Genomic DNA, 27,500 nt, shown 5'->3' with positions numbered 1-27,500 from the left:
CTCTCTCTTTTTCTCTTTTTTTCTCTGTATGGAAAAATTTGATAGGAAATGTAAAAAATGAGGTTTATAAAAATCTTTCCCTTCCTCCCTGCCTCTCTCTCTCTCTCTCTCTCTCTCTCTCTCTCTCTCTCTTTCCCACACTCTCCCTCTCACTCTCTCTTTCTCTTTCCATCCTTCCGAGGGGTGGCTTCGTTTAATTCGATTTTTCCAAGAGTCTTAAATCCCTCGGGTCATTCGTTTCCAATAATTTCATCATTTTTATTCGAGGAAGCCAATAAAAGAAAAGAAAAAAAAGAAAAAAAAAAAAAAAAGAAAAAAAGAAAAAAGAAATAAATCCATACCCTTGCTCTTTCATGCGAGAAAATTCCAAAGTTGTTATATGTATTATTATTTTCTTTTTTCTTTTTCTTTCTTTCTTTCTTTTTTTTTTTTTTTTTTTTTCTTTTTCCATTGCGACGGTTTATCGACACGAAACATCGTCGAGAACGACGTTGACGATAATGAAATATTGCGATGATTGAACGGAAGTGCGAGTTGCGTTCATTAAAATCTGCTGGTCGTTCGAACGATTCGACTATGTAATATAACGATAATAATGGCTATCTATAAAGCGCCGGCGTTTCTATCTACGTTACACGATTGTGCCTCAATCAGGATGGATGTTCTTCATCTCCATCAATCGTTCCGTTCTCGGAAGTTTCTATCTCTATCTCTTTCGTCCTCTCTCTCTCTCTCTTTCTCTCTTTCTCTCTTTCTCTCTCTCTCTCTCTCTCTCTCTCTCTCTCTCTCTCTCTTGTTCTCGTTTCTCTCGTATCAATGGTAACAAAAAGTGCGTACATCGAATGGATGTTCCGCGCGAGTGACCAAATGAATCTGTGCTTGGGCTTAACGGTCAATGAGGTCAATTCTCTTTCCTGTCGTGCACATTCAATTACTTGTTGGGTTCATTGAGTAAATGCACTACTGACGAGGAAACGTTCTTTCCCTTATTTTTTTTCTTTTTTGTTTGTTTGTTTGTTTGTTTGTTTGTTTGTTTGTTTGTTTATTTGTTTTACTTTTCGTTCGGTTTTCTACGTTTCCACTTTTCAATCGATTAAATGATTAGTCTCAAAGAAAATCGAGAAGAATTTTCTTTTCCTCTTTCCCGTTCGTATTTGAGATTTCAAATAAGAAAAATATAAGAAAAAAAAAGAAAAATAAATAAATAAATAAATAAATAAATAAATAAATAAATAAATAAATAAATAAATAAATAAATAATTAAATAAATAAATAATTAAAAGAAAAACAAAACGATATGGAAAGAGTGTATTCTATAGAATTTCGTTTCAATGAATTTTATTAGGTCAATGAATATCTATCTCACTATGACGTATTGTTCAATTCGATGAGATGAATTCTATTCGATAATGACTATTACGTTAGAGATGTATTTATTTAGTGTGATCTGATCAATTCGATCAGAGTCATGGTAATTTTATTCGGAACACGATCATAATCGTTCTTTTCTCTACTAATTACAATTCAATCTAAATTTCGATCGTGTAATCGTGTAATCTTCTTTTGTAATTTTTTTTGCACTTTTGTATATAAAACGATTTAAATAGATAATCTATAATATATATTTATAAATTGTATATTGAATTTTTATTTTTGATTTATTTTATTTCTAGGTGTTCACACGGTCAGAACGGCCGATTGGTCTTATTGGGGAGATCATGGTAATTTGCCTATAATCAATTTTAATCTATAACAATAAGATAATGAAAAATGATAATAATTTTTTGACGATCGATGTACGATGAAATTATCGATAACAGTCGAGGACGAAGATAACGAATCGTTTACTTTTTAATCGTCGACAAATAGTAACCACAATGATCGAGCGATCGATAAACTATTTTTTTTCTTTTTTTCTTTTTTTCTTTTTTTCTTTTCTTTCTATGTTTTCCTTCTTCTTTTTCTTTTTTATGCTTACGACTGACAATTTAAAGAAATTAAAAAAAAAAAAAAAAGAAAAAAAAAGGAAAGAAAAGGAAAAAACATCGAATATTTACTCGTTATTTCATTTATCTAATTTTATAAATACTTTCTCTTATAAATAATGTATAATATTATATGAGCGTTTTATGTACGTATTTTATTCGACATTATGATATTTTTCTCGTAATGACACGTCGGCACGTTAACGAACGTGACACCCGATATTAAATCATAATCAAAAGATCATAAGATTCTTAGCGTACGTTATTAATTTCTGCACGGCCAATGGTACTAATAATGTGACAGTGAGAATTATATCGTATGCCTCGCAGAGACCAATGCTATTTCTAGCAAAATCGTAACCGACTTCGCAACTTCGTTGAATATAAATTTACTCGTACCTACGCGAGAAACTTCGCGACAAATTCAATCGCTGATAACTATTATATGAGATTGGATAATTTGCTTATAACTATTTTATGCGATTTAAGTTCACGATAAAAGAAAAAAGAAGAAAGAAAAAAGAAAAAAAGTAGGTCAAAGAACGAAATGTGTGGAAATTTTTTGCGAAAAGAAAAGAAAAGAGAAAAAAGAAAGGGTTTCATAATTATTTTTTTTTTCTTTCTTTTTCTTTTTTCTTTTTTTTTTTTCCCTATTTAGGTCCTAATAATTGGCCAGGACAATGCAAAACTGGAAAGAAACAGTCGCCCATTAACATCGTTACGGTGAATACGATAAAAAAAGATTTGGGTGAACTTAATTTCATAGGATACGATCATTCGTTCAACGGAATGGTAACCAATAATGGACATACCAGTAAGTAAAATATATATTAAATAATAATTCATTTCGATAAAGGCAATCCGTAATATCACGATTATTTTTATTTTCAACAGTACAAGTTAATCTTCATGATTTGCCAATGCAATTGGAAAGCGAATATCTTTCATCAAAATATACCTTCGAACAATTTCATTTTCATTGGGGATCTGAGCATACAATAAATTCTTATCGTTATCCCTTGGAAATGCATTTGGTTCATTACAATGATCAATATAATAATGTCAGTATAGCTTCTGAGAATAAGAACGGTATAGTCGTGGTTACCATATTATTCAAGGTAAATATACTTATGTTATATTTACCTTTGTTGTTCTGTCTCTCTCTCTCTCTCTCTCTTTCTCTCTCTCTTTCTATTTTTATAAGAAAGAAAAATAAAAATATGTAGGCAGAACGGCGGGGGAGGGAGAAATATTTGAGAGATACGATAGAAAGGTATATTGAAAAAAAAAAATTTGAAACTGCATCGAAGTTGAGCTATTTAAGAAAAGAAATGAAAAATAAAAAAGGAAAGGAAAAAATAAATATACATGATAATTTATAAATATATGATAATTACGTTGTAGTTAAGTCAGGAGGATAATAAGGCATTAGATCCAATAATAAATGCAACTGAGCAAGTTTCAGCATGGGTCGGAAGTAGTACGGCTGCATTAAGAGCAAAACTTGTCCCCCATTTATTACTTCCGAATAATCGAAAGAATTATTATACCTACGAAGGATCATTGACTACTCCTAATTGTCAGGAAGTAGTAACATGGTTCATAATGACTGAAGAACTCACAATATCCAAAGATCAGGTAAATGAATATGAATATACGATTAAAGAAGATAATATTGAATAAATAATAAATATGTTTAAATTGAAGTGAAATGTTTTTTGCTCTTTTTTTTTTTCTTTTTTTTTTTCTTTTCTCATTGCAGTTGCGAGTCTTCCAAGGCGTCGAGTCAGCCAATGGAACATTGAAATTCAATTATCGACCGAGTCAAAATGAAGGCGATCGAGAGATTTATCATCATCTTTCAGGATATTCCAATGCCAGAAGAATGTTTTCCATTCATATATATCTTATCATTTTCTGCCTTTCCATTATCAAATTATCATAACTGCCAAATTCAATAATTTTTTGAACGGTAATAATGATCTTGCCAAAGATTACATAAGTATGACATATGTATATATATATATATATATACATGTCTATTTTTTTTTTCTTCGATAAAACGCGTTATTTCGTAAGCAAAGTTTCCTTAATCGTTATTATTATTATTATTATTATTATTATTATTATTTTTATTTTTATGCATAATCGCTGATAATATTTATTTAGCAACTTTGTATTTTCTTCGAGGTTTAGGATAAGGAAGTTTTCTTTTCTTTTCTTTTTTTTCTTTTTATACGTAACTAAAGTTATTTTACCAAAGAGAAATTGTGCCATTAGAAAGTGCCAAATAATGGAAATGTGTTTTTTTTTTGTAGTAAAAAAAAAGAATAGTCGAATTGTATATTAGTTAATATTTGAAAACACACTCGACAAAAAATATATTACTTACTAAAGGTGACATGTTATCTTCTCAAATATACATATACATATATATATATATATATATATATATATATATATATATATAAAAGATAATATTATATATTGTATAAAAATATTCACAATCTATGCTCATAATTATTATCTAATAGAAAACATTTGCCTTTTTTCTTTTCATTTTACAATCGAAAGGAATCGACAATCTACGATGAATTTTTTTTTTTTTTTTTTTTATATATATATATAATCTCTTATATCAATCACATATCTGGTAATATGTTGTACTATAAAATTAAGTGTCATAACAAACAACGACGTAACTATAAAAGGACTATAAAAAAAAAAAGGAGAAAAAATAAAGTCAATCGATACAATACACTATGCATATCTAATGCGTCAATAAGATTTAAAGTGATAAAGAATTTGCGTAGGAAAAAGTTTCAATATGAAAATTCACACGTAAACAAAATAATGCATTTAAATACAAACCACTATAAAATTAGGGTAGTTGTTGTTGACTCGTCGAAACGTTCTAAAATACATATATATATATATATATATATATATATATATATATAAAACATTGTATGATAATTAATAATTAAAACGAACGTTTCTAATGAAAAATATTGAATCAATTTGTCAATTAATTTCAATGTCAATCAGTATCCTCGGAATATTTTTTACTCTTGGAAGATTTCTTTTTACATTGCGCAGCCTTGTTACTCGAATACTTCCATCTTTTTTCATCGCGATCCTGTTGGCATCCCGTAGCGAAGAACTCTATGCTCGTACCGTGCTCATCCCTTTTATCATTGCTATATAAATTTCTCACGTTCACGCTGTACGTGCAATCTTGTTTAAGATTACGTAAATCGTAATGGGGAGTCTGCGAAATAAAAATATCTTTTTTTTTTGCGTCTTTTCTTTTTTTTTCTTTTTTTTTTTTTTTTTTTTTTTTTTCCTTAACATTCTCGAGAGATCTTATTAGATATGAAAAGATATCGATCGAACGATCGTCGAGTTATATGGAAGTTTGTAATCTAAGTAGTTAGAGCAAATATATGGTCGGACGATATCTCAGAGACCATTCATTTAATTTTTATTTACTTTAGAGGATAAACATTTTCATCGTTATCACGAGCAGACGATTAACGATAAATAAGATAAGAGAGACCTAAAGATTACCTGAATAGCTTTCCACGATAGTCTCTTTTTCGTATCCACATTGTCCTCGTAAATCGACGTAGTACATGATTCTTCCTTCCAACTGATGTTATACATTTTTGCATCTTGATTAATCGTCCATACCAATCGTACCTTAACGTCACCACAATGACATATCATTCTTCTTACGTGAAGACCTTCCTGATATCTTTCGCACCTGCGAGAACGTCTTCCGACGTCGGCTTCAATTGAAAGTGCACATTTTTTCGATGACATTTATTCGACATTAATTCTTATTCATTGTCGAGTAAAGAAAGATAGATCAAAAAAAAAAAAAGAAAAAACAGAAAAAAAGAAAAAAAAAGAAGGAAGAAGAAGAAGAATAAGAAGAAATAGAAATAAGAAAAAGAAAAAAAAAAAAGAAAGAAAGACAAAACAGAAAAAGTAGAGAGAATCCTATCTAATACTTTCCAAAAAAGATTCTTCGAGTTCTTACCAAAGGCCATATAATCCGTTGCGTTGAAAACTTTTGACGCCTTTCGTGAAGCCAAACGTCTTCCACCGTATAACGCGACCGCTTGTACTTGAAGAAAGTATTGACACTTTGGTTCTAAGTTCTTCAACTCGTAACAAGTTTTATCCTAAGACAATAAAGTTTGAAAATTCGTTGATACGAATGTCATGCGAAATTAAAAGAACATGTAACATTTTTTCTCTTGGCATTTTAATTGCATTCTCAATAAAATTCCAAGGGACTTGTTTTCATAAGAAATTAGGACAGACAACGAACGAAACATTTAATATACAATATATCCGATTTAAATGTATTTTACGTAATTATTATTTCCTTTAATGTTAAATAAATCCAAGAAAATTATTTATTATTTATTCAAATAAAAATATTATCTACTGAATTGTTATTCTTTAATAATTAAACGTATCCATTTAGATAATACATTTAAAAACGGACAACGATTTATACTTAACATGTATGTATACGATCGTATTAGAAATTTTGTTAACATGATTATACCTTTAAAACGGTCCTGTGATATACGAGTACAGAATCGTTCGTTGGACTGTGAATGCGTCTGCTCCAGAAAACTTTGTAAAAGGTTATCGGAACGTCCGATGAGGGTTTAAACCATCGAAGATTGATTCTCAACTTTCCACCGACCAAACGTGCCCCTGAAAGGGTCAGGTTCTGTGGTTCTTTAGGATTTCGTGGCTCTGAAAGTAAAAAAAAAAAAAAAAAAAAAAAAAAAAGAAAAAAAAAATAAAAGAAAAAGAAATAGAAGCTACAGGTTTTAGCTATATGTTCTTTCACCGACTATCGATTTCTGCATAATAAATTTAAAAGGAAATTGTACCTTTCACCTTTCATTAATATATTATACGATGATGATAGTCGGACAAAGTTAAGCCGATTAAAAGGATGAACAGCTTTTCTTCTTCTTTTATTTTCTTCTTTTTCATTTGTCTAATGTCAGATATTATTATCACTTATATATATATATATATATTTTTTTTTCTTTTTCTTTTCTTTTGCGTTTCAAACAAAAGGGGATATTTCCGATCGACTATTATACGTCCGACGAAAAACACAAAGATATTTATTAATAGTTAGAATCATATGCATATTTCAATAGCGAGACCAAGTATATATACGTATATATATATATATATATATATATATATGTATTCATTTTTATAAATAATAAATTAGAAAGGACCATTGGGATTGTTCTTTCAAAGGGAGATACAGTTGATGCGGAACAACTTCGAAGTACGGATCTGTCTACGTAAATAATTCTATAAATTTCAATCAGTTCTTATCGATGTCGATCAATTTTCAAAACACCAATCGATTAAACGTTTTAGCGAATTTTTTTTCGGGCAATGTTTTACCCATAACTTCAGACGGATCTGAATTATCCTTACTTTCCGAATTATATGCCATTTTTACTTGGATAATAGTATTAATATATACAAGTGGTTGCGTCATTGGAATATTTCGTGTGTCCAAAGAATATGCCTTGAAAGAATCTACAGTGAATTTAATAATCATCCTTGAGATTTTCTTTAATCTTTTTCATATGTACCGCCAAAGGAATCTTTTGAAACGATTGATCGAGAATTACAATTTTTTATTTTCTATCGATAATGATTTATTAAAAACCATTATTGTAACTTACGTTGGACCCGTGGAAAAAATGTTGAAATTTTATACGATTACCGAAGTCTCTACGGTTGTACTTTGGGTCTCAACGGCATTTATAACGTTCTTTCAAAAAGAAGAATTCGTACATGAGGATTACGTTCTACCAATTAGTTTCTCCGAGGAATCTATCTCACGTAATATTTATATCATTAATGTTATCATTGAAATATTCGGATCTTTTTATGTGATTTTGAAAAAGGTCAGTACTGATATATACACTTTGCATTTAATACTATTGTTAACATCGCAATACAAGTATATGAGAATAAAATTCGGGATGATATTTCGAAGAAAAGATAATTCTTTAAAATTGAATTATCTAAGTGATCATGTTATCAAGAAAGAACTTGATTCGTTGTTCCATCATCATTCCGTCGTTGTCCGGTAAGTCGTTTATTCGTTTAAAATTATTATTTTTTTTTTTTTTTTTTTGAAAATCACACAGACACACGCTAATGCATCGTAGTAAATTTCTTGTTTTCTTTTTTTGTTTTTATCCCTTTTTTCTTTTCAGAGCCACGATCATGCTGAAAGAAATACTCTCGTTCAACGTTTGCGTCATTCATTTGGACAGCGTCTTTCGATTTTGTTTTTTAAGCTTCATGTTTGCCACGGTATTATTTATGACATATTTCTAATGTAATATCGTCATTTAATGTGATTTTATACTTTTAGAACATGAGAATGAACATAGAAGGATTCATAATAATATCGTATAGCATTGCTGCTGTTTTACAATTGTACATGATATGTTTCTATGTACAAGAACTTTTCGAAGCGGTGAGTCGATAAACATAAAGATATATCAATTAATTCAATTTAAATCTCTCGTAATTAAAGGGTACAAAATTGACGGACGACGCTTTTAACGAAGAATGGTATTCCTGCGAATTATCGGTGAAGAAAAATTTCCAAATAATGATACACGCGAATAAGTTGAAGTGCCAGCTATCTCCATGTCAAAGCGTCGACTTGTCCTTACCATCTTTCATGCAGGTAAAAGAAAATCCAAAGTTAATGCAACTTTCATCGCTCGTTTCTAATTAGAATTTTTTTTGTTTTTTCTTTTTGTTTTTTTCTTTGAGATTATGAATCAAGCCTACTCCGTGTGTCTGCTCTTTTTGAAGATGAAATAAAACCGGTTTGAAGGTGGAAGAAATGTTGGGCCCTCCGCAAAAAAATATCTCTCTTTGGGAGAATTTCATTTTGATGAACGTGCACGTGCTATTTCATCGAAACCAATTGTAAATAGGATCGATAAGAAATTAAACGTATCGATGTATCTTTTCCCTCATAGTTGTGAATTTCTTTAAAGTTTAAAAATTGATTTCTATAAAAATAGTCATGAACATTGATAATTACCTTTTGTCTTGAAAGGTCTCGATGGTTGAGAGTAACCCTTCGAGCCGTTTCCATTGATCGCTGCAACACGAAATTGATACCAATGGCCTGTCTTCAATCGACCACGAAGAGTCGCGTGAGGTTTCGTAGAAACATGTCGGACGGTCCATGAACTTAATCTTGATTCTAAATAACGCGGACCAATAAGATGACGTTCCTCCACTAAATATCTGACATCCCCGTTACCGGATACATTTGAATAAACATGACCAATGTTTCGCCAATTCAAATGGATGAGATTACTTTTTTGTTGCCTTATCTGTAGATTTTGCGGGATCGGTGGTAAATCTGAAATTTTAGAAAACTTTTATTAGAGAATTAAAATGATCGCGTTTATATTCATTATGTAAAATATATATTGAGAATATTGATTTACCAGTTCTGTTGTCTAAACCGACGGGATGCATACATGTAACTCCGCAATCGTGCGAACAACACTTTGCCAAATCTGGACAACGTGAATCATTGTCGCAAGCGATCAAACAAACGGCTTCGAAGGGTGACATAAAAGCAGTATCAGGACAGTAACCAGGTTTCGAATAATTCGATGCTAAACAATTTTCTATACACTGAAACAATGTAGAAATATTTCTCTTTTCTAATAACAATGTTGAGATTTTCTTTTCTGCTATTAATATCGATCCTTTATATAGTTTGACGATATTACTCCGAAGAGTAAAAACAACCGCTTGAAAGTTAAATAATGTGTTTTCACTTGAAACGAAAAGAAAAAAGAAGAAGAAATAAAATAAAATAAAATAAAATAAAATAAAATTAAAGATTTGCGGTTAACGTATCCCAGAAGATCGCTCGTACAATTTTTCTTTCCTTTCCTCTTTGATCGTTGCTTGTCTCCGCGTGAAACCGATTTCGAAGTACCAAACGAGCTACCAAACGAAAACTCTCCGTTCGTTGAAACGTATATGATTATCTTAAGAGTTATTTTGTAAATCGATTCAGTTGAAATGAATTTCTTCGTTATCTTACCAAAAAATTATTTTTCGAGTGAAGAAAAGAGAGAGAGAGAGAGAGAGAGAGAGAGAGAGAGAGAACTAAAGATTCGATCCATTCGCTCGAACCAATCATCATCTTCAATTCTTTCAGTTTCGATTTGGATATAATTAAAAAAAAAAAAAAAAAAAGAGAAAACCGTTGTTTACCATTAATTTCACTTTCATAAAGTAAAGATCAAAAAAGTCTTCCTTTTTAAAACTTTCATTTTATCTCTTACCTCTGGTAACATATTTGAACTTCGATAACTGACAAATCCTATGATACCTTGATTAAAATGCATTGAGAAACATGAAACTTCGATTTCTGAATTTACCAAAGTAATTTTTCTCAAATGGATCTCTGATTCTTGGCCGTATCACTGGCAGATGCAAGGACGGTTGAATGTCGGAAAACTAGCTTTTTCCTTTACGATCAATGACTCGGAATGGTTCGACGTAGTCGGTGGGAAAAGATTTATGTTAGAGATATGTAAGTCTTCCTAGGAGGAAGAAATTAGAGAAAGGAAGGAATAAAAGAAGGAAAGGATGAAGGAAGGAAGGAAGGAATAGAAGAGGAAATGAGATATATAGCTTTTCGATTCCTTTTATCCATCTCGTTCTCTCTCTCTCTCTCTCTCTCTCTCTCTCTCTCTCTTTCCCTTTATCTAGATCGGATCCTCGAAGGAAATCCAGAAACGTTTTCAGCGTTAGTAGTTCCGAACACCGAGGGTATTCGCTCGGACTGTCCTGGCTGTCGCAGAAGAGGCATATATCATTCGAACGGTCGAAGAAACTGGTTCGCTTACTTATTGGCCTACTTTTTACGAGCAATGTAGAGAGGCGAACGTGTGCTTGCCTCGGCATCGGTGATCGCCCTACGGGGGGCGTTGACCAGCTAATGAGAGAAGTTTGCTACAAAGATATCAGAAGAGATATCGATTGATCAACATTATTGTTATCGTAAAATTTTATTTTAGTCAAACTTAACCTACTATTCCGATTTTATTCTATTTTCTCTCTTTCTCTTTTTTTTATTCTCTCTCTCTCTCTCTCTCTCTCTCTCTCTCTCTCTCTTTATTAATCCACTGATTTCTTTTCTATCTAGATTCTCTTCTAAAGTTTCTATTCTTTTTTTTTTTTTTAAATCATCGAAGAGAGGCACAAAATTCCGTCCCATCGATATATATATTTCGGCGCATAGTTGATCGATAAAGGATTTTAAACGTTCATCGAACATCATTCGTTTTCTTCTCAGGCGAGCTATTAGTTGCAGCTAGTTGACTAAAGTCAAGTTTAATCGAGTCGTATCGCCACGCCTCGTCACGTGTCGCTTCGTGACTTGTAACAGGTAATTGTGAAAGTTGCGTAAAGCGCGGAAGCTACTCTTATTTAATGATACCAATGGGAATATTTCGAATCGTATCGTCGGCATAATCTTCTCATCTTTATAGTTCGAAACTTTCCTCGAACTGTTGCCATGCGAAACGGTGAGCGCAAAATAAAGGACATAATTCAAAAGATTCGAACTCGAAAGAGAGAGAGAGAGAGAGAGAGAGAGAGAGAAACGGACGGGGGACTTCGAAAGAAAATAAATATAAGAAATACACACAGCGAGAATCGAATCGACGAAATCGATTGGAGCAAAAGAGAGAGAGAGAGAGAGAGAGAGAGAGAGAGAGAGAGAGAGAGAAAGAGAAAGAATTCAACCATCAGCGAGGTCTCGCATTGTGCTCGAAAAGACTGGCACACGATGGTTCATGACCTTCGATTTCTCGACAGGAGAGGAGCGTAAAAAAAGAGGAGAAAGAAACAGGAAAGAAGAAGGAGAAGGTGGTGGTGGTGGTGGTGGTGTTGCTCCTGGTGATGGGATTGGGAAGGCAATGTGGAAGAGAAGAAGATGATGAATAAGAAGAAAACTACAAGGAAGAAAAAGAGAAGAAAGCGCAAAGTTAACGAAGTCGACCGCAAAGGAACGCCGACGAAACGCAGCGATATTGTAAACTGAAATTGTAATCCTCCCGCGATTCGTACTTGAATTAAGCCCAAGAAGGTCCTATCACGACTTTACTCTTCCAACTTCGTTCGAAGACCGGACTTGTTCCTCTCTCCCTTTCTCTCTCTCTCTTTCTCTCTCTCTCTCTCTCTCTCTCTCTCTCTGACTTTCTTTTCGCCAACTCCGTTCTTTCTTCATCATCTTCTGCATCAATTCAGAATCACGATCGCGTTGAGAAGAAAAGAAGGAAGCTTTTATCACCGTTCCCATTCGTGTTTCGATGACGACCGATCGTGGCGCCATTAACGAGGTAGATCGGCAGAAATCTCAATCTTTGCTTCTCTTCTCTCTTTCTCTCTCTCTCTTTCTCTGTTTCTCTCTTTCTCCATCTCTCTCTCTCTCTCTCTCTCTCTCTCTCTTTCTCTCTCTCTCTGTTTCTCTCTCCCTCCCTCTCTCTCTCTCTCTCTCTCTCTCTCTCTCTCTCTCTCTCTTTCTCTCTCTCTCCTTATAAAAGGATTCGTCGCGCGAAGATAGCCTGTAATTTCCAAGAGGGTAAATTAATGAAGTTTGTGTCCGAGAAACTTCTGGACCGCCCTCGTTGGCCCGAAGCAACATTGTTAACGAAATTGTATGGTGATTCATGCCGGGTCAATTTTTTACCTGTCGCGGAAATGAATAACTTTCAAGCGGAGAAGTAACCGTCCTCTTTCTTTTTCTTTCTCTCTACCTCTCTCTCCCTTTTCTTCCTCTCTCTACCTTTTCTCAGGTCAACATGAACTCTCCGATGCAATCAAAGGAAAGAAGATATTAAAGGTAGCCTTATGGTAACCATAAAGTTGCACAGCAACTTTTGATTGAGAGATGAGCAATCTTCGATCATCGGTTATCTCTTCTTCTTCTTCTTATTCTTCTTCTTCTTCTCCTCCTCCTCCTCCTCCTCCTTCTTCTTCTTTTTCTTCTTTTTGCAACCAAATCGTAACCAACGATTCCGTTTAACGAACTCTTTGAATTAACTAGCAAGATACATCGAACAAATATCCATTAAAGGTTGTATGTAAATTGGAGATAAGATTCACCAACAACTTTACGACAAAAGAAAGAACGATAGTGATGTATAAGCAAAAGAGAAAGAAAACATTTCATCTCTTAAGGATGACGAAGCAATACGGGCAACAAGGAGATGTTCAGCTTGCTACTTTGAAGTCTTTGCATCGAGAAGCAAACACGTTTTCCAATTCCGACAGCGGCCAATCATAAACTTTGCGAAGTTCATTCGTGACACATACGGATGTTCATAATTCAACGAGCCGAGAAATGAAGTCCGATTTTGACACATGCTCGTGATCGATTGAGGCGAAGTACCACGTAGATTTAACTTTGCGATAACGGTTACATACGATGTTGCTTTGCAGCATTCGAAGAGAAGTTACCCTTCGAGATTCCATCGACATTGTGAAACGAAACAAAAGAAGAAGAAGAAGAAGAAGAAGAAGAAGAAACAAAGAAAAAGAAGAAGAAGAAGAAGAGAAAAGAAATTCATAGTTAGATCGATGGATCCTCTGTTTTTTCGACGAAGTGAAACTTTAATTGAATTAAATATATTTCTTATCTGAGGACAAATTATATTTCTATGAAATCATTCATAATATTTAATCCATTTACCGATTAGATCATCGTCTTGTAAATGAAATTTTTACGTCATACGAATTTATTTTATTTTACGTCATACGATAAATAATCCTCTTTACGAATAATCGCAAAGGATTTGAGGATGTCCGGCCGGTGTATTTCGCGAGTTTTCCAAAGAGCAAACGGTATACGATCTAATGTCACCGTTAAGATTGATCGTCGGTGCAACAGGGATAAGAACCTGTTTTCGATAATGTCGGAAGATACGTTTCTAGTCCGTCTATAGAGAAACAGAGAGAAAAAGAAAGAGGGAGAGAGAGAGAGAGAGAGAGAGAGGAAAGAGCAAGAACGAGAGAGGAAAGAGAAAAAAGATAACAAAAAGAAATGAGTAGAGGGAGTCACAACATTGGAACTCGCGTTACGCGTTGCCGGTATAAGCTTTTATAGGCTATTACTTCGGAGACTTTATTGCCACCCGCCAGTCAAAGCTTCAGGGCTATCTCCTCCACCTTTGTCATAGTCCTCTATACCGGTACAACCGATTGCCTGAATCATTGCGAACGTTATGCAGCCAAGAGAGAAAAGAGAGAGAGAGAGAGAGAGAGAGAGAGAGAGAGAAAGTATTAGCAATAAAGGAACTCATTGGAGTCACCCAAACGTAAGTCATATCTGTATGTAACCGAGAACTCAAAAACTATAACACGATGATGATTCTCTCATCAAAGTTTAAAATAACATTTGTCATTGGACAAAACTTTCGAATACGTTTACGATAATCGATAATCGAAATCAACTTTGGACAATAATTTCAAAGTTCAGCGGAGGTTTAACGTTAAAAGGTAGGAAGGAAAGGGAAAGAAAAAATTTATAAAAAGGAGAGGGAGAGAGAAAGAGATAGAGAGAGAGAGAGAGAGAGAGAGAGAGAAAGAGAGAGACTAGTGCATCGATATTAAATATTAATGAACAGTCACATCCATAATGAAACGTGGAACGATTTGTAAGTACGTAACTTGGATTTATCGAGGAAATGACGAGATACGCGAGTGAGTTAATCGTTTGTCAAGGAAATAAGAAGAAAAATAAAATGGGAAGATAGGACAAGGGGGAGGGGGAGGGAAAGAAACAAGAAAAGGAGGATAAAAAGCGGAAAAAAGTTTGAAGAAGAAAAGGAAAGAGAGAGAGAGGATGAAGAGGAGGAGGAGGAGGAAGGAGGAGGAGGAGAAGGAGGAGAGAGGATAAGAGGTAGAAACACGAGATGGAAGGACAAGATCCAAGTTCCCAGGAAACCACGCTTACGTATAAACGGTTTGCTTGCATCGCGTTTATTTGCGAGGATCGAGGAATCTCTTTCTCCGGCACTTTCGCCCTCGAAATCGCGTGGATCCTTCGGCTCGATTAGCATTTTCGAAGTTCCACCTCTTGCCGCGAGCGAACCCCATAAATCGTCGAGCGTGACGATGATTCAAGTGGACGCGGATTCAGGGACATTCGCATAATTAATTAGATGCGGACGAAAGTGCACAAAGCCTCGAACGCCGAATGATTCATGCTTGCTTCTGCTTGAGTTTAAGCAGCAACGATGTCGTGGTTCGCGCACGATATATATATATATATATATATATATATATATATATATATATATATATAGACGCGTACACTCACGTGAAAGCACACGAGCGCACAGATACACGCACACACACACACACACATATACATACATACATACATACATACATGTACACATAAGTACGCGCATGCGAAGAGAGAAAACCGACTGGTCCGGTGATTTTATCACGATATAAATTTTAAATCGTTCCGCGCTTCGAACAAAGTACTACACTTGCGTTATACTCTTCTTTGCGTTAGCCGCGCCTTTACTCAGCCTCAGGATTGGCCATTTTTGCACACTCGCTCGATCGTTTCGTTGAAGAAGAAATTGATCGACAAAGAAATCGATCGAAGGAAATTTAACGCTCTTCTTCCTCTCTCTCTCTCTCTCTCTCTCTCTCTCTCTCTCTCTCTCTCTGTCTATCTCTCTCTTCCTCTTTCTCTCTATTTATCTATCTGTCTATCTACCTATATATAAACATATATTGTTCTCTCTTGAATCTGATTAAATTTTACCTCGTCCGGATGATTATCCCCGCAGCGTGCGTCGCATCTGGCGACTCTGATCGAGTCGTACTCCTCGACATACTTTGTCCACGAGGCGAAACATCCTGGCAATAACAACCACCATGGCCACCACTCTGTGAAGGAACAAATGAAGAAAAAAAAGAAAAGAAAGGGATCTGTTGTGTCTATTCATAAAACAAAATATATTATATCACGATACATATATTTAACATATATTTATACGTATAACAAAGAGAGAGAGAGAGAGAGAGAGAGAGAGAGAAAGAGAGAGGGAGAAAGAGAGAGAGGGAGAGAGAGAAAGAAATAAAATAGATAAAGAAAGAATAGAAACACATGAAGAGGGACGGAAAATTTTCAATAAATCTCCGTAGTTCACATATATAGACGAGAGTAGTAACAGAAAGTAGTAACGTAAACGATTGTAGTATACTACGTTTATGGATTGAGATATGACCGAGTTACCATTTCACGCCTCATTAAAGGGATCTAATGGATCTCACACGCGCGCACGCGCGCGCGCTTATACACGCAAAAGAAAAAAACAGAAATAGAGAGAGAGAGAGAGAGAGAGAGAGAACAACCGGCTTAATCGTTCGTTTTATAGATATATACCAAATCGGAGAAATTAACGAATCCGTTAAAAAGCTAGTACTTTATGTATATGAGTGTTACACCTATATAATACGTGCAATGTTTCTGGAATTTCTGATACCTCAGTGAAAAATCCTTGAGGATAGGACGTAGAGGTACTTAACGTTTTAACATAAGGATTCCTAGAAAGAGAAACGCATCGGATGAATCTCATAATGGAAGAGACCTTTAATACCCGTTCTTTCTCTCTCTCTCTCTCTCTTTCTCTCTCTCTGTCTCTCTGTCTCTCTCTCTCTCTCTCTCTCTGTCTCTCTCTTTACTTCGAGAGCTAACCGATCCAAGAAGTTCTCTGGCTATCATTACGATCTTAACGTTTTACGTTAAAAGCGAAAAAGCAGGCGCGACCTTCTTATTCGTCGGACTCTCGATAGGAATTCCGAAGGAGGAGTAGTAGTCGAGAAGAAGACTTCCTTCGCTCTCTTCGGGAACTCAGGGACCACGGTATCTCGATCGCGATCGTCCGCATAAATCGTATTTTGCTAAATCGAAGAACAATCTTCTTCTCTTTGGATTCGAAGCGGGCTCTCTCTCTCTCTCTCTCTCTTTCTCTGTCTCTCTTTCTCTCTGTCCTTCCTTCTTTCTTTCCTTTTATCTATCTCTCTCCGTTTCGCGTACGAGCGCTTCTTTCACCGGCGTTCGAAAGTAAAAAAGACGAATTCCTAAACAAGTTAAGTGGCGATCGAAGGTACCCAAGTCGTGGTACCGGCTTACAAGCTGCTAAGCCTCTTCTTCGACGAAGCGCCATCGTGGAAGATGCAATAGGAATGTGGAAAACTTTACTATACTCTTTATTTCATTATCTATCCTATCTATATATCTATCTATCCATCTTCATATATATATATATCCTTCCATTTTCGTCCATTTAGAATTTTAAAATAACCACAATAGTTTTCAACATTGATAGTTTATCTTCTTCCTTTTTTTATTAACGAATGTCTATCCGTCGATCGTAGATTTTTCTCCTTAAAGGAAAAAGAAAGAAAAAAAAGAAAAAGAAAGAAAAAAAGTACGAAGGAAAAGAAAGAGAAAAGTACACTTCGAAGATTTCATTGAACATCGATCGGATCGACCCTTTTAGTCTTGACCTTGTCGAGCAACAAGTTACGATATTTCCATTCTATACGAACCCGAACAAATTCTCGAAATGGCACTGACCCGATCGTGATGCTGAATCTTTCTATTTAATTCTTCCTCATTCTCTCTTTCTTTCTTTCTATCTTTCTTTCTTTCTTTTCCTTTTTTGTTTTTTTTTTTTTTTTTTTTTTTTTTTATTCGATCGTGTCTCTATAAACTTTTTCACGATCGAACTTTTTTATTTCGTTTCTTTTTTTGTTTTAGCTTTTACCACCTCGTCGTCACGCCTTCGATACGACGAAACTTTCATTTGATTAATTTCACGTGGGAATATTGAAATGTCACGATTGCGATATGTTGTTTACATCGTTGTACGTTCACGTAATTAACAGTACCGATCGAGGGAACCAACCGAACGAACCTATGATCGTACGAACGTACAAATGATCGAACGAATGAACGAACGAACGAACGAACGATTAAAAATGTCTTCTTGAGAAAAAGCACACGCCTTACGATCGGTCCGACTTCTAAGATTTCATATGCGTTTGCGAGTATAAGAGAAATATGAAACTCTAATGCAGTCGAAACATCGAATTGTTTTGCATTGCCACACGTCGTAAAAGAGAAAGGGGATAAAGAAAGAAAAAGAAAGAGAGAGAGAGAGGGAGAGAGAGAAAGTGTGTGTGTGTGTGTGTATGTGTGTGTGTGTATGTGCGTGTGAGAGAGAAAGAGAGAAAAAGCTTTTGAAACTTTATTCCGTTTATCCGTAGAAATGACAAAGATAGATTGATCGATTGATCGATTAATCGATTGACCGATCGATCGATCGAAAAAAGTTTGATCTTCGATAAAAAAGATTTTTTTGAATTGAAATGAAAAAACGAGATCGATCGACGTTTCAGAAATAAGTTGGTTGTTTTTTTTTCTCTTTTTTCTTTTTTTTTTTTTTTTTTCTTTTTTTTTTTACCCGTTTAATGTCAAGAAATATGCGCGAAGAACGTTAGAAAGTTTGAATAGATCATAGGGCAATCTTATATAGATGTTTAACTGCCGGTCGAGATGATGAGTACAACTTTTCTTTTACACCTTCCGTCTCGATCGTATCTGTCTGTATTAGCAATTCTTAATCAACCTAACTCGTATAATTTTCACTCGTATAAACGATGGTTACCCATTTTCCAATTCATCATTCTCGTTTTATTTATTTGAAATTTCATTCAACTTCCATATTTCTACATTTATTATTTATAAAAATATTTTTTTACGATTCAACAATATCTAGGATCAATTAACATTTGATAAATGATAATTCAAACGCAAAAGATATGACAACAAATTATATATATATATATATACATATATATATATATATGTATATATATATGTGTATATATACATAAATGAGATCGTTAGAAATCTGTCCCTTATTATCCTGAACGATATTCGGCCGCTTTACAGGAAGGATTTTATCGAAAGCGATGACTCATATACCTGTTTTCTTAATGCCAGTTCGACTTTATTCACAAAACTAATCCCTGCGATACCTCGAGAGGAACGTTCTCTCGGTCCTGCTCGATCGACTGTTAAATCCTAAATCTTTTTTCGAGGGCACTCGCGAAGGTAATATATACTATGGTTGTCCTTGATCGACGATACGCGAGTTAGAATCCAAAAGTGTAATTTCTTTGTCCAACGGAGATAACTTGAATTATTCAAAGTTCTATGAGTTTCTTAAAGAAAAAGGAAAGAGGAAAGAGAGAGAGAGAGAGAGAGAGAGAGAGAGAGAGAGAGAGAGAGAGAGAGAGAGAGAAAAGGAAAAAAGAAAAAAGAAAAGAGAAGAGAAAAGATGCACAACGAATAAAAGATTCTCACTTCAAATCGAACGAATTACTCACACTTGTGTGACGTGGACGCAACACCCCCTCCCTCCCACACCACCCGTCTAAAAAAACAAAGGTTAAAATCATTCTGAAAAGAGAAAGAAAAAGAGAAAAGAACAAACGAGGTGAGAGACACGTGGTGGTGAGAGAATAAGGGGAACTCGGTAAAAATTAGGGCTGGAGCTTCGCTCGTATCTCCTACCCCTCGGTCTATAACATACGTACTTTTAAGGGTGGTGGTAGTAGGTGGTGGCCGCCAGCCGTTGCTGCCTTCGATGCTGCTAGAGCCCGAGTTGCGTTTGGACGTTGGCCTACCGGGTGGAAGCATCGAGCCGCTTGCCAAAGGGACCTTCGCCGTCAGCTGAAGTCTAATGAAGATGGTAGACGTCCTCGATATTAATTGTTGGACGTTCAAAAAATGATCCTTTTTATCACTGATAACGAGAACGACAATTGAAAACGAAGAAGAACGTTCTCCTCATAAACGAACATTTAAAGAGAGAAAACGAAACGCAGCGGTTACGATCGAGACGAGGCCGTTCGAACTGGGATCGAGCTTACTTTCCTGACCGGGCCGATCCTGCTGCTGCTATTGCTAGTGGTGGTGCTGGTGCTGCTGGTGCTGCTGCTGCTGTTGGTGCTGCTGCTGCTGCTGCTGCTGCTGGTGCTGCTGCTGCTGCTGGTGCTGCTGCTGCTGGTGCTGGTGCTGCTCTTGCCTGCCGCTTGCCTCCCCCAGCACTTCTCCTACTCTAACTCCGGCCCACACCATTCGTTTCCACCACCCTTCTACCACCCATCGCAATGACCGAATCATTAAGTTCAGGAAGGGTCCTACCTTCGTTAAGGAATCTTTGCGCTTTCTGATCTCTCGATTTCTTTCTTTATCCTATTCCCGACTTCATATCTTTCTTATTATACTTTTCATTTTATTCCTATATCTTCTATCAACGACAATTAGAGACAATTAGACTCTTTTTTTTTCTTTCTTTCTTTCTTTTTTCTCTTCCTTCCTCTTCTTCTTACCTTTCTCTTCCTTCCTTCCTTCCTTCCTTCCTTCCTTCTTCCCTCTTCTCCTTCTTTTTATTCTTTTCTTTCTTTTATTATTATTACATTAGATATACATTCACATTTCACGCTCCTTTTCGATCATCAGATAACATACATACACATTTATAACATACATATTATATCTAAACATCTTTTTATTAACACACGTAAACTTACGTAACTTTTTTACATCATTCCGAAGAGGAGGTGGGAGAGATGGCAGGAGGAGGAGGAGGAGGAAGTGGAGGAGAAGGAGGATAAGGAGAAGAAGGAAGAGAGACAATGATTCCGAGGTAATTTATTTCAACGAACCCATAGTCAACGGGTATTTCGAAAATGGTCAAGAGAAAAGGGCACAGGAGTAAGTTGAGCGATTTTTATCGACGGGGATCGTGGGGTCTCTTTGCAAAATTAACGAGAGAGAAAGGTTTTATCGTCGACGGTTTCGTGAATAGGTTTTCAGCGGTGAAGGAGAGGGAGAGGGAACGAGATGATGGTGGGAGAGAGAGAAAGAGAGAGAGAGAGAGAGAGAGAGAGAAAGAGAGAAAGAGAAAGAGAGAGAGAAAGAGAAAGAGAAAGAGAAAGAGAGAGAGAAAGAGAGAGAAGGACAGGGGGAGAGCCGAGGGTCTATCTTCGAGTTCTTGGCAAATCCTACCTCGAGCCTGCCGCACAGGTACTGCAACCTGTGTGGCATGAGAACGGGGCCTCTCTTCCCACATAATGAACGACTTCGAAGAACGGTAGTGGCATTGACCTGAATCTATTAGGGTTTTGGTTTGGCGGTATTATAACTGGCCGTGAATCAATCCCTTACATAGGAACGTTCCCTTCATGGCACAGACAAAAATTCAATCTGTTTTTCCAAAATTTTGAATCCATTTGAAAATGATGGTACTTCATAGGTTAAAGTTAATCGTAAATATTTCTTCTTCCATTTTTCAGGCAATCCTTACTCTCGTTCATAGTGTCTGCGATGATCCTTAATCGGTCGATCGTCTAAAGTTTGGAGAAAGTTCAATCATCGAGAGGATCCTTGCGATTCTTATGAAAGGCTCGAACTTCTTCTTCTTTTTATTTTTCTTTCTTTTTCTTCTCTTTCTCTCGAATACGAATAAATGAGATAGAGAGAGAGAGAAAGAGAGAGAGAGAGAGAGAGAGAGAGAAAGATTCGTGCCGAAATGTTAACATATTAGGATTGCGTGATTGAAAGAAGAAGAAAGAGAAAAAGCAAAAAAAGAAAATATTTAATAAAATAAAAGGAAAGAAAAGAAAAGAAAATATTATGAGGAACAATCTCTCACCACGTTCTTGTGCCTTCGGTTCCAAGCGACGTTGAACTTGACGTCATTAATTATCGTCTCGATTAGTGTATCGTACTTACTACCAGTAGAACCTTTGAAACGTGTTAGCTGAAAAAACGTATGTGTAACAGTGTGAATTATCGTGAAAGTTTAGCGTAGGTCTTAAATTAGACCAGGAGTATTGTATGTGTGTACTAAATATGTATCTAATGTGTCTTTATCCTACTAATCTAAATTATGCCATTACTAATACGATACCGTTTCGATATTAAGAACTATCTTTTATATAATTTACAAACCCATTTAACGTTCTCCTCTTGATCCATAGTAGTGGAGAAACCGTAAAAAATTTTAACCAATGGATCGTAATATTCGATACTGAAAAAATATCAAAGGGTCGTAAAGCAAAATGTTCATATTGCTGTAGTAATACGATATATTATTTTTCTATACCCTTGCGTGTTATATCATGATAGATGTCGAGGATCTAGCGATCACTTACTTGCTATACCTTTTATCAACGTTTTCGAGTTGTTCTATAAAGGCCATCGTTAGATTAAGTGCACTCGGATTATTGGCGATAGCCATAAGCGTAACCTCGACATATTGATTTTCATTATTCTTCGAATTTTTATTTTCGAGTGAAATCGACGACAAATACCTATAAACATCGTTCGACAACTACTTATATTTCAATCGAATATATAAAGTGCTTCTATTAGTTCGACATTTTTTATTTCTATATAGATCTATATAATATAATATAATATAATATAATATAATATAATATAATATAATATAGAAATGGCTTATATATCTTACCGTTCGATCGAAGTTATATTTAGAGTACAACCAAGAGCATAAGCGAGGCTATATTTATCGTTTTCTTTTGGTTCGTGATATTTGGCCAATAACTTCGACCATTGTTCTTCCGAAGAAAATTTAGCGTACGTACAATAGGCCCACAAACGAAATTCCCTCGTTAGATCGTCTCTAAGAAATAAAAATGAAAATTTTAATAATTTATTATTACGAATGGTTCTCAATTAATAATAATCGATAATTATAATTTACGTTATCGAGGTATCGTTTTGCAATAATTCATCTACAAAATTAAGAACGGATTTTATGCATGTTTTATGTCCCATCGAGCATGCCCATTTTGTCATTTCGAAATTAAATGAACTCCAGCTATCGATGTCGATCTCAAACAAATTTTTTATCTTCGAAATGTATACGTCCTCGACTAATTTGCATGTTACAAACTGAAACACATTTATTCCAACTGAGTAAAATTTTTTTTATGCCGATTCAAAGTCTACTCTATTTTGACTATTTTAATTGATAAAAAATAATCAAAAATAATTTGATAAAAAAAAAAGAAAAATAGAAAGACAGATGGATAGATAGATAGATAGATAGATAGATAGATAGATAGATTGATAGACAGATAGATAGAGAAGGAAAAGAACAAATCGAGTTAAAGATTCTTTCATGTCGTTTCTTTGAACGAGCGAAGGTATATAATCGAGGAGGTCGAGTAGGATTCGATTTATGTAAATAAATTCTCGTTCTCTCGATGGGTAGAAATGAGACAAAACGAAAAAAGAAAAAAAAAAAGGAAACAAACGAAATAAAAAAGAAAAAAAGAACGAAAAAGGAAAGAAGAAAAGAGAAGTCAAAAAAAAAAAACAAAAAAAAAAAAAGAAAAGAAAAGAAAAAAGAAAGAAAGAAGAAAAAGGAAAGGAAGAAACGTAAACGATTTTTCGATTTTTTTTTTTCCAATGATAGTTTCTCCGAAAAGAAAACTGTTGCGTAGCAAAGTGGTTAATTAAGCGTTCTCGAAGGTTCGTATTTCGGTGCAAATAATGATTGAGTCTTTCAAGGGCTAATTGAACGTCGAATCGTAATGACAGGCGGCGGACGATGATCGCTTGTATTCCTGTCGAAGGGATAATCACTTGTTTTATGATGCTATACTTAAGACTTAACTGCACATAATAGGCGACATAACGCAGAACAACGTGGTAAACGATTTAAGCCTTTAAGCCTGTTATCGGCTATCTTGCATATCTTATCGTAGGTAGTAGCGGCATAAATTAATAATAAAATGAGAGAAAGAGAGAGGGGGAGAGAAAGACAGAGAGAAAGACAGAGAGAGAGAGAGAGAGAGAGAGAGAGAGAGAAAACACGTTTGGCTCTTTTTCGTTCGGAAGAAAGAAAAAGAGAAAGAGAGAGAGAGACGGTGGAACGAGAGGTGGAGGATAGAGACGAGTAAAAGGCGTTCGTATAAACTTACTTGTTTTTTAAAGATATAAAGTAATAACAAGAGAGATTGAAATGACGTTCTCATATGGAGAGAGAAAAAAAAAAGAAAAAGAAAAGAAAGAGAAACATCAAAAATAAACAAAGCTTTTTAGATGTTTCACATGAAAATATTTTGGCACATTGAAATTTCGTCAAAGTTGTTTAATAAAAGTACGATATTACGTGTAGATATTTTATCTCTTTATTTATTTCTTTTTCTTTTCTTTTATTCTTTTATTTCTTATTACTTTTTATTTTTCTTTTTTCTTTTTTTTTTTTTTTTTTTAATCTTCCTCTTTAATAACAAAACGCGAACGAGAGTAGTAATTACCTCGAAAACTTGAGAATCCCATAGACGATATTCGATATATTTGAAGGCATCCTTAACTGACAACCACACTGTTTCCTCGGTATCAACGTTGAATTTAAGAAGAATCTTCCAGAGGAAAGCTTGATCGAGTAATCCTGCGTTGAACATAGCAAAGGCATCATTCAGGATCTGGAGCTTTGTCGTTTCGGGAAGGATATCGAATCGATTCGTTAAAAATCTCCAATTTTCTACATCGTAATTCACTCGGTACAATCCTGTTAAAAGATATATAAAAAGAGAATATTGAAATGTACGGGCTCGTTAACGTTAAATATCTTTTCTCTCTCTCTCTCTCTCTCTCTCCCTCTCTCTCTCTCACTCTTTTATTTTTTTTTTTCTTTTTTTTTTCTTATTTCGTCCTTATACGAGATTATACTATACTACATTGTGACCTGTTTGGTTGATATTAAAGAGAATCCATTGATTATTGAAAATTGCTTCACTCAAGCCAGTATCATTAATCACCATGCGTCTTTCAAGCATCCATGCCTTCGGCAACGTCCCATCGAATCGCTGATCACTTTCGATTGTCCACGTTAAAGGGATGCACCATAATTCCTCGCTCGTACCACGAGGATTTAAAGCGTCCCTATAAAATCTCTCCTAAAAACAGCATCGATTCTTTATCGTTACATCGATCTTTACAAAATTTTCTATACTCGACGAATAGAAAAAGAGTAATGGTAATATTTTTTTTCTTTTTATATATATGTATATATATATATATATATGTTTTTTTTTATTGAGACCTGTGTTAGTTCGACAAGACCGGTGTCGTTATTTCTTAGGACGTGAACGACTGGAAATCCTGCATTATCGGTCCAATTTTTCATAATATTTCTCATGGAGAATTCCATATGTGACCTCGACTTTATTTCCTCTTGAAATATATCCCAAAGATCTTCCTGATTGGCGGCACCGTGACGATAAATATTTATGTATCTTTTGATCGATGAAAAAAAAATCGATTCGCCGAGAAAATGAAATATCATATTGACGAGACAATTGCCCTTTAGATATGCCCTTGAATCGTATATATCTCGAAGTGATTTTTTCATACTTAAATTGAGATACAACGGGTATGCCTTTTCCTTCGCTTCTCTCTCAAACATTTCACGATATTGCCCCGCCATAATATACTCCATACTCCAAGACGATTCGATCTGAAAGTTGTAACCGCAATGGAAATTAAAGGAAATGAAAGAAAAAAGATAGAAAGAAAGAAAGAAATAAATAAAAGGAACGGGGGGAAAAAAAGAAATAAAATAATAACGAAAATGATCGTTCTCACCATGCTCAAAGCCTTAATACCGAAGAAAGAAGAAAAGCCTTCTTTTAGCCATACATCGGACCACCATTTTGGCGTCACCAAATTACCGAACCATTGATGTGCCACCGCGTGCGATGCTATAATCGCGGATCTTAGCTTGCTATCAAGATGTTGCTTTTTATTTCGCACGAGTATGTTGTTTTCCCTGCAATCAGAACGTCTTATATTATTATTTGACGTGCCAAACTCGACGTATTCGTCCTCTTCTTTATCATTTTCAACGACCATGAAAATATCTTTTAACTTAAATAACTCTTTCGATCGTGACTGAGAACAAGTATTAACGAGTATAAGATTTTACAAACTTGTTGATAAATTATATTGGTCTTTACGAAAATTATATTGACAAAATCGACAATAGATAATATAAATGACTATTCTATTAAAAGAAAATCTTTGATAAACATTGAGAATTGTTTTTATATCGAGTAATTATTTCGATCATATTTCTTCTTTTTTTTTTTTTGTTTTTTTTTTTTTTTAATTCAAAATTCAAGATGACGATTATCAATTTTTGATTCCATCGATTTTGTAACATCCTATAGATTATTCCTGTGTATATATATATATACACACATACGTGTATATATATATATACACACGCGTGTGCGTACGCGTACACACATACATCATATATACTGATGAATATACCGAAACGTAATGAGACCCCAATTTTCCATCGCCGAATATGCCAAACTTGGTACCGCTATCATGTCGAGCTTGTCCAAGTCGTAATGGAATCCCGTTAAATTTTGCATGAGCCTGACTATCCGAGGTATTAAATTTCCAATATACATGGTATCATTTTGCACGTCTTTTCTGGCGAACATATTATGAAATGGCCGATCGGTAACATTGATCTGATAACTTTGGAAGTCAGTCACCATGAAAGCTACCAGGTACGTCGACATTGGTAGGGTTTTATTGTAATGATCCCAAACATGACCTGATATATCGTGACTATGAAATCATAAGGATACGTATTACATATTAAATTTAATCAGTATCAATAACTATATATATATATATATATTTTTTTTTTTGTTTAACAAACTTCCTATCTCTTTCTTTTTCTTTTTAAAAGAGAAAAAATTTCTTCCTTGGGATTTTAAGTTGATAAAGAATTACGGTAAATACATTAACGATTGAGTGCACACTTACTTTATCTCGGTGGCAATAAGTATTGAATTTGAATGAGTCCGCATGTCGATTTTTCGACTAATCGAGATTCGAAAAGGAGCCTTAATTGATGGCTCGTCGAAGCACGGAAAAGTTCTTCGAGCGAAATCAGGATAAAAATTCGATACGGCTATCCACCTGAAAATATATCGAGAAATCGACGAAAAAATTGTACGTCTTGCCATTTATTATCTTTCTTTTATTTTATTTTATTCCCTTTTTTTTTCTTATCTTAACTTCTTCTTCTTCTTCCAAGATATTAATTTTATTGTTTTTTTTTCTTTTAAGCTCTTTAAATAACTTGTCTTACTAACCTTGTAACATTAGATATCTTATTTTTATATTTGCTACGAAACAATCCAATTGGTTCTTCGTTCAAATCAGCAGTATATCTAATGCTTAGCATGTAACTTTGATTTTTGATCAAAAGTTGTAAGAGAAAAATATCG

General features: G+C 34.7%; 5 protein-coding genes across 9 annotated transcripts in view; 3 read left to right on the top strand and 2 right to left on the bottom strand.

The window, feature by feature from the left end:
- Positions 1–4,381, top strand: part of LOC118445598 (putative carbonic anhydrase 3) — a 72,149-nt gene extending 67,768 nt beyond the window's left edge. For both annotated transcript variants that reach the window (XM_085659644.1, XM_085659643.1), the window contains exons 2-6: positions 1,674–1,721; positions 2,644–2,799; positions 2,880–3,103; positions 3,390–3,623; positions 3,748–4,381. In XM_085659644.1, coding sequence (XP_085515770.1) covers positions 1,674–1,721; positions 2,644–2,799; positions 2,880–3,103; positions 3,390–3,623; positions 3,748–3,930 — 845 coding nt within the window. In that variant the 3' untranslated portion in view covers positions 3,931–4,381. The remainder of the gene's footprint in view (positions 1–1,673; positions 1,722–2,643; positions 2,800–2,879; positions 3,104–3,389; positions 3,624–3,747) is intronic.
- A 295-nt stretch (positions 4,382–4,676) lies between these two features.
- Kal1 (anosmin-1 Kallmann syndrome 1) lies at positions 4,677–20,263 on the bottom strand. The gene is made up of 9 exons (XM_085659636.1): positions 20,079–20,263; positions 19,743–19,951; positions 15,895–16,019; positions 9,533–9,725; positions 9,118–9,444; positions 6,568–6,764; positions 6,031–6,175; positions 5,556–5,776; positions 4,677–5,256 (listed from the first exon to the last, which is right to left on the bottom strand). Exons 2-9 carry the CDS (start codon positions 19,843–19,845, stop codon positions 5,026–5,028), a joined length of 1,542 nt encoding a protein of 513 aa, XP_085515762.1. The 5' UTR covers positions 19,846–19,951; positions 20,079–20,263; the 3' UTR covers positions 4,677–5,025.
- On the top strand, positions 7,314–9,165 carry LOC118445464 (uncharacterized). Of its 2 annotated transcripts, none has more exons than XM_085659637.1 (5): positions 7,314–8,139; positions 8,270–8,369; positions 8,431–8,535; positions 8,596–8,751; positions 8,883–9,165. In XM_085659637.1, the coding sequence occupies exons 1-5, from the start codon at positions 7,373–7,375 to the stop codon at positions 8,889–8,891; spliced, it is 1,137 nt and encodes a 378-aa protein (XP_085515763.1). In that variant the 5' UTR covers positions 7,314–7,372; the 3' UTR covers positions 8,892–9,165. The 2 variants fall into 2 exon arrangements, with proteins under 2 accessions (XP_085515763.1, XP_035730883.1); XM_035874990.2 differs by having other exon boundaries at positions 8,841–9,165.
- Positions 20,264–20,334: 71 nt separating the features above from the next.
- Positions 20,335–27,500, bottom strand: part of LOC118445560 (thyrotropin-releasing hormone-degrading ectoenzyme-like) — an 8,372-nt gene continuing 1,206 nt past the window's right edge. The window contains exons 3-15 of one of the 3 annotated variants that reach the window (XM_085659629.1): positions 27,366–27,500; positions 27,034–27,189; positions 26,524–26,832; positions 25,834–26,017; positions 25,292–25,705; positions 24,935–25,145; positions 24,504–24,757; positions 22,940–23,130; positions 22,688–22,858; positions 22,377–22,526; positions 22,165–22,243; positions 21,866–21,973; positions 20,335–21,560 (exon numbers count right to left, since the gene is read on the bottom strand). The exon at positions 27,366–27,500 is cut by the window's right edge and continues 207 nt beyond it. In XM_085659629.1, coding sequence (XP_085515755.1) covers positions 21,474–21,560; positions 21,866–21,973; positions 22,165–22,243; positions 22,377–22,526; positions 22,688–22,858; positions 22,940–23,130; positions 24,504–24,757; positions 24,935–25,145; positions 25,292–25,705; positions 25,834–26,017; positions 26,524–26,832; positions 27,034–27,189; positions 27,366–27,500 — 2,449 coding nt within the window. In that variant the 3' untranslated portion in view covers positions 20,335–21,473. Of the gene's footprint in view, positions 21,561–21,865; positions 21,974–22,164; positions 22,244–22,367; positions 22,527–22,687; positions 22,859–22,939; positions 23,131–24,503; positions 24,758–24,934; positions 25,146–25,291; positions 25,706–25,833; positions 26,018–26,523; positions 26,833–27,033; positions 27,190–27,365 lie in introns of all 3 variants that reach the window. The other 2 variants (XM_085659628.1, XM_035875233.2) reach the window with 2 other exon arrangements.
- btn (buttonless) overlaps positions 27,103–27,500 on the top strand; it is a 7,801-nt gene continuing 7,403 nt past the window's right edge. The window contains exon 1 of the mRNA XM_085659645.1: positions 27,103–27,222. The gene's annotated coding sequence lies outside the window, so the exon portion shown is untranslated. The remainder of the gene's footprint in view (positions 27,223–27,500) is intronic.

Source organism: Vespa mandarinia, chromosome 10 (genome assembly GCF_050613455.1).
Source record: "Vespa mandarinia isolate Hongniang chromosome 10, ASM5061345v1, whole genome shotgun sequence".
Classification (NCBI taxonomy): domain Eukaryota; kingdom Metazoa; phylum Arthropoda; class Insecta; order Hymenoptera; family Vespidae; genus Vespa; species Vespa mandarinia.
This window is presented reverse-complemented; position numbering and strand designations above follow the sequence as displayed.

Coding starts and splice junctions, on each gene's coding strand:
- Kal1 (XM_085659636.1), bottom strand. CDS start 19,845: ATGCTTCCACCCGGTAGGCCAACGTCCAAACGCAACTCGGGCTCTAGC. Junction 6,176..6,567: donor ATCACAGGACCGTTTTAAAG/GTATAATCATGT, acceptor TTATTGTCTTAG/GATAAAACTTGTTACGAGTT. Junction 5,777..6,030: donor AACGGATTATATGGCCTTTG/GTAAGAACTCGA, acceptor TTTCAATTGAAG/CCGACGTCGGAAGACGTTCT.
- LOC118445464 (XM_035874990.2), top strand. CDS start 7,373: ATGTCGATCAATTTTCAAAACACCAATCGATTAAACGTTTTAGCGAAT. Junction 8,140..8,269: donor CATCATTCCGTCGTTGTCCG/GTAAGTCGTTTA, acceptor TTTTCTTTTCAG/AGCCACGATCATGCTGAAAG. Junction 8,370..8,430: donor TAAGCTTCATGTTTGCCACG/GTATTATTTATG, acceptor TTATACTTTTAG/AACATGAGAATGAACATAGA.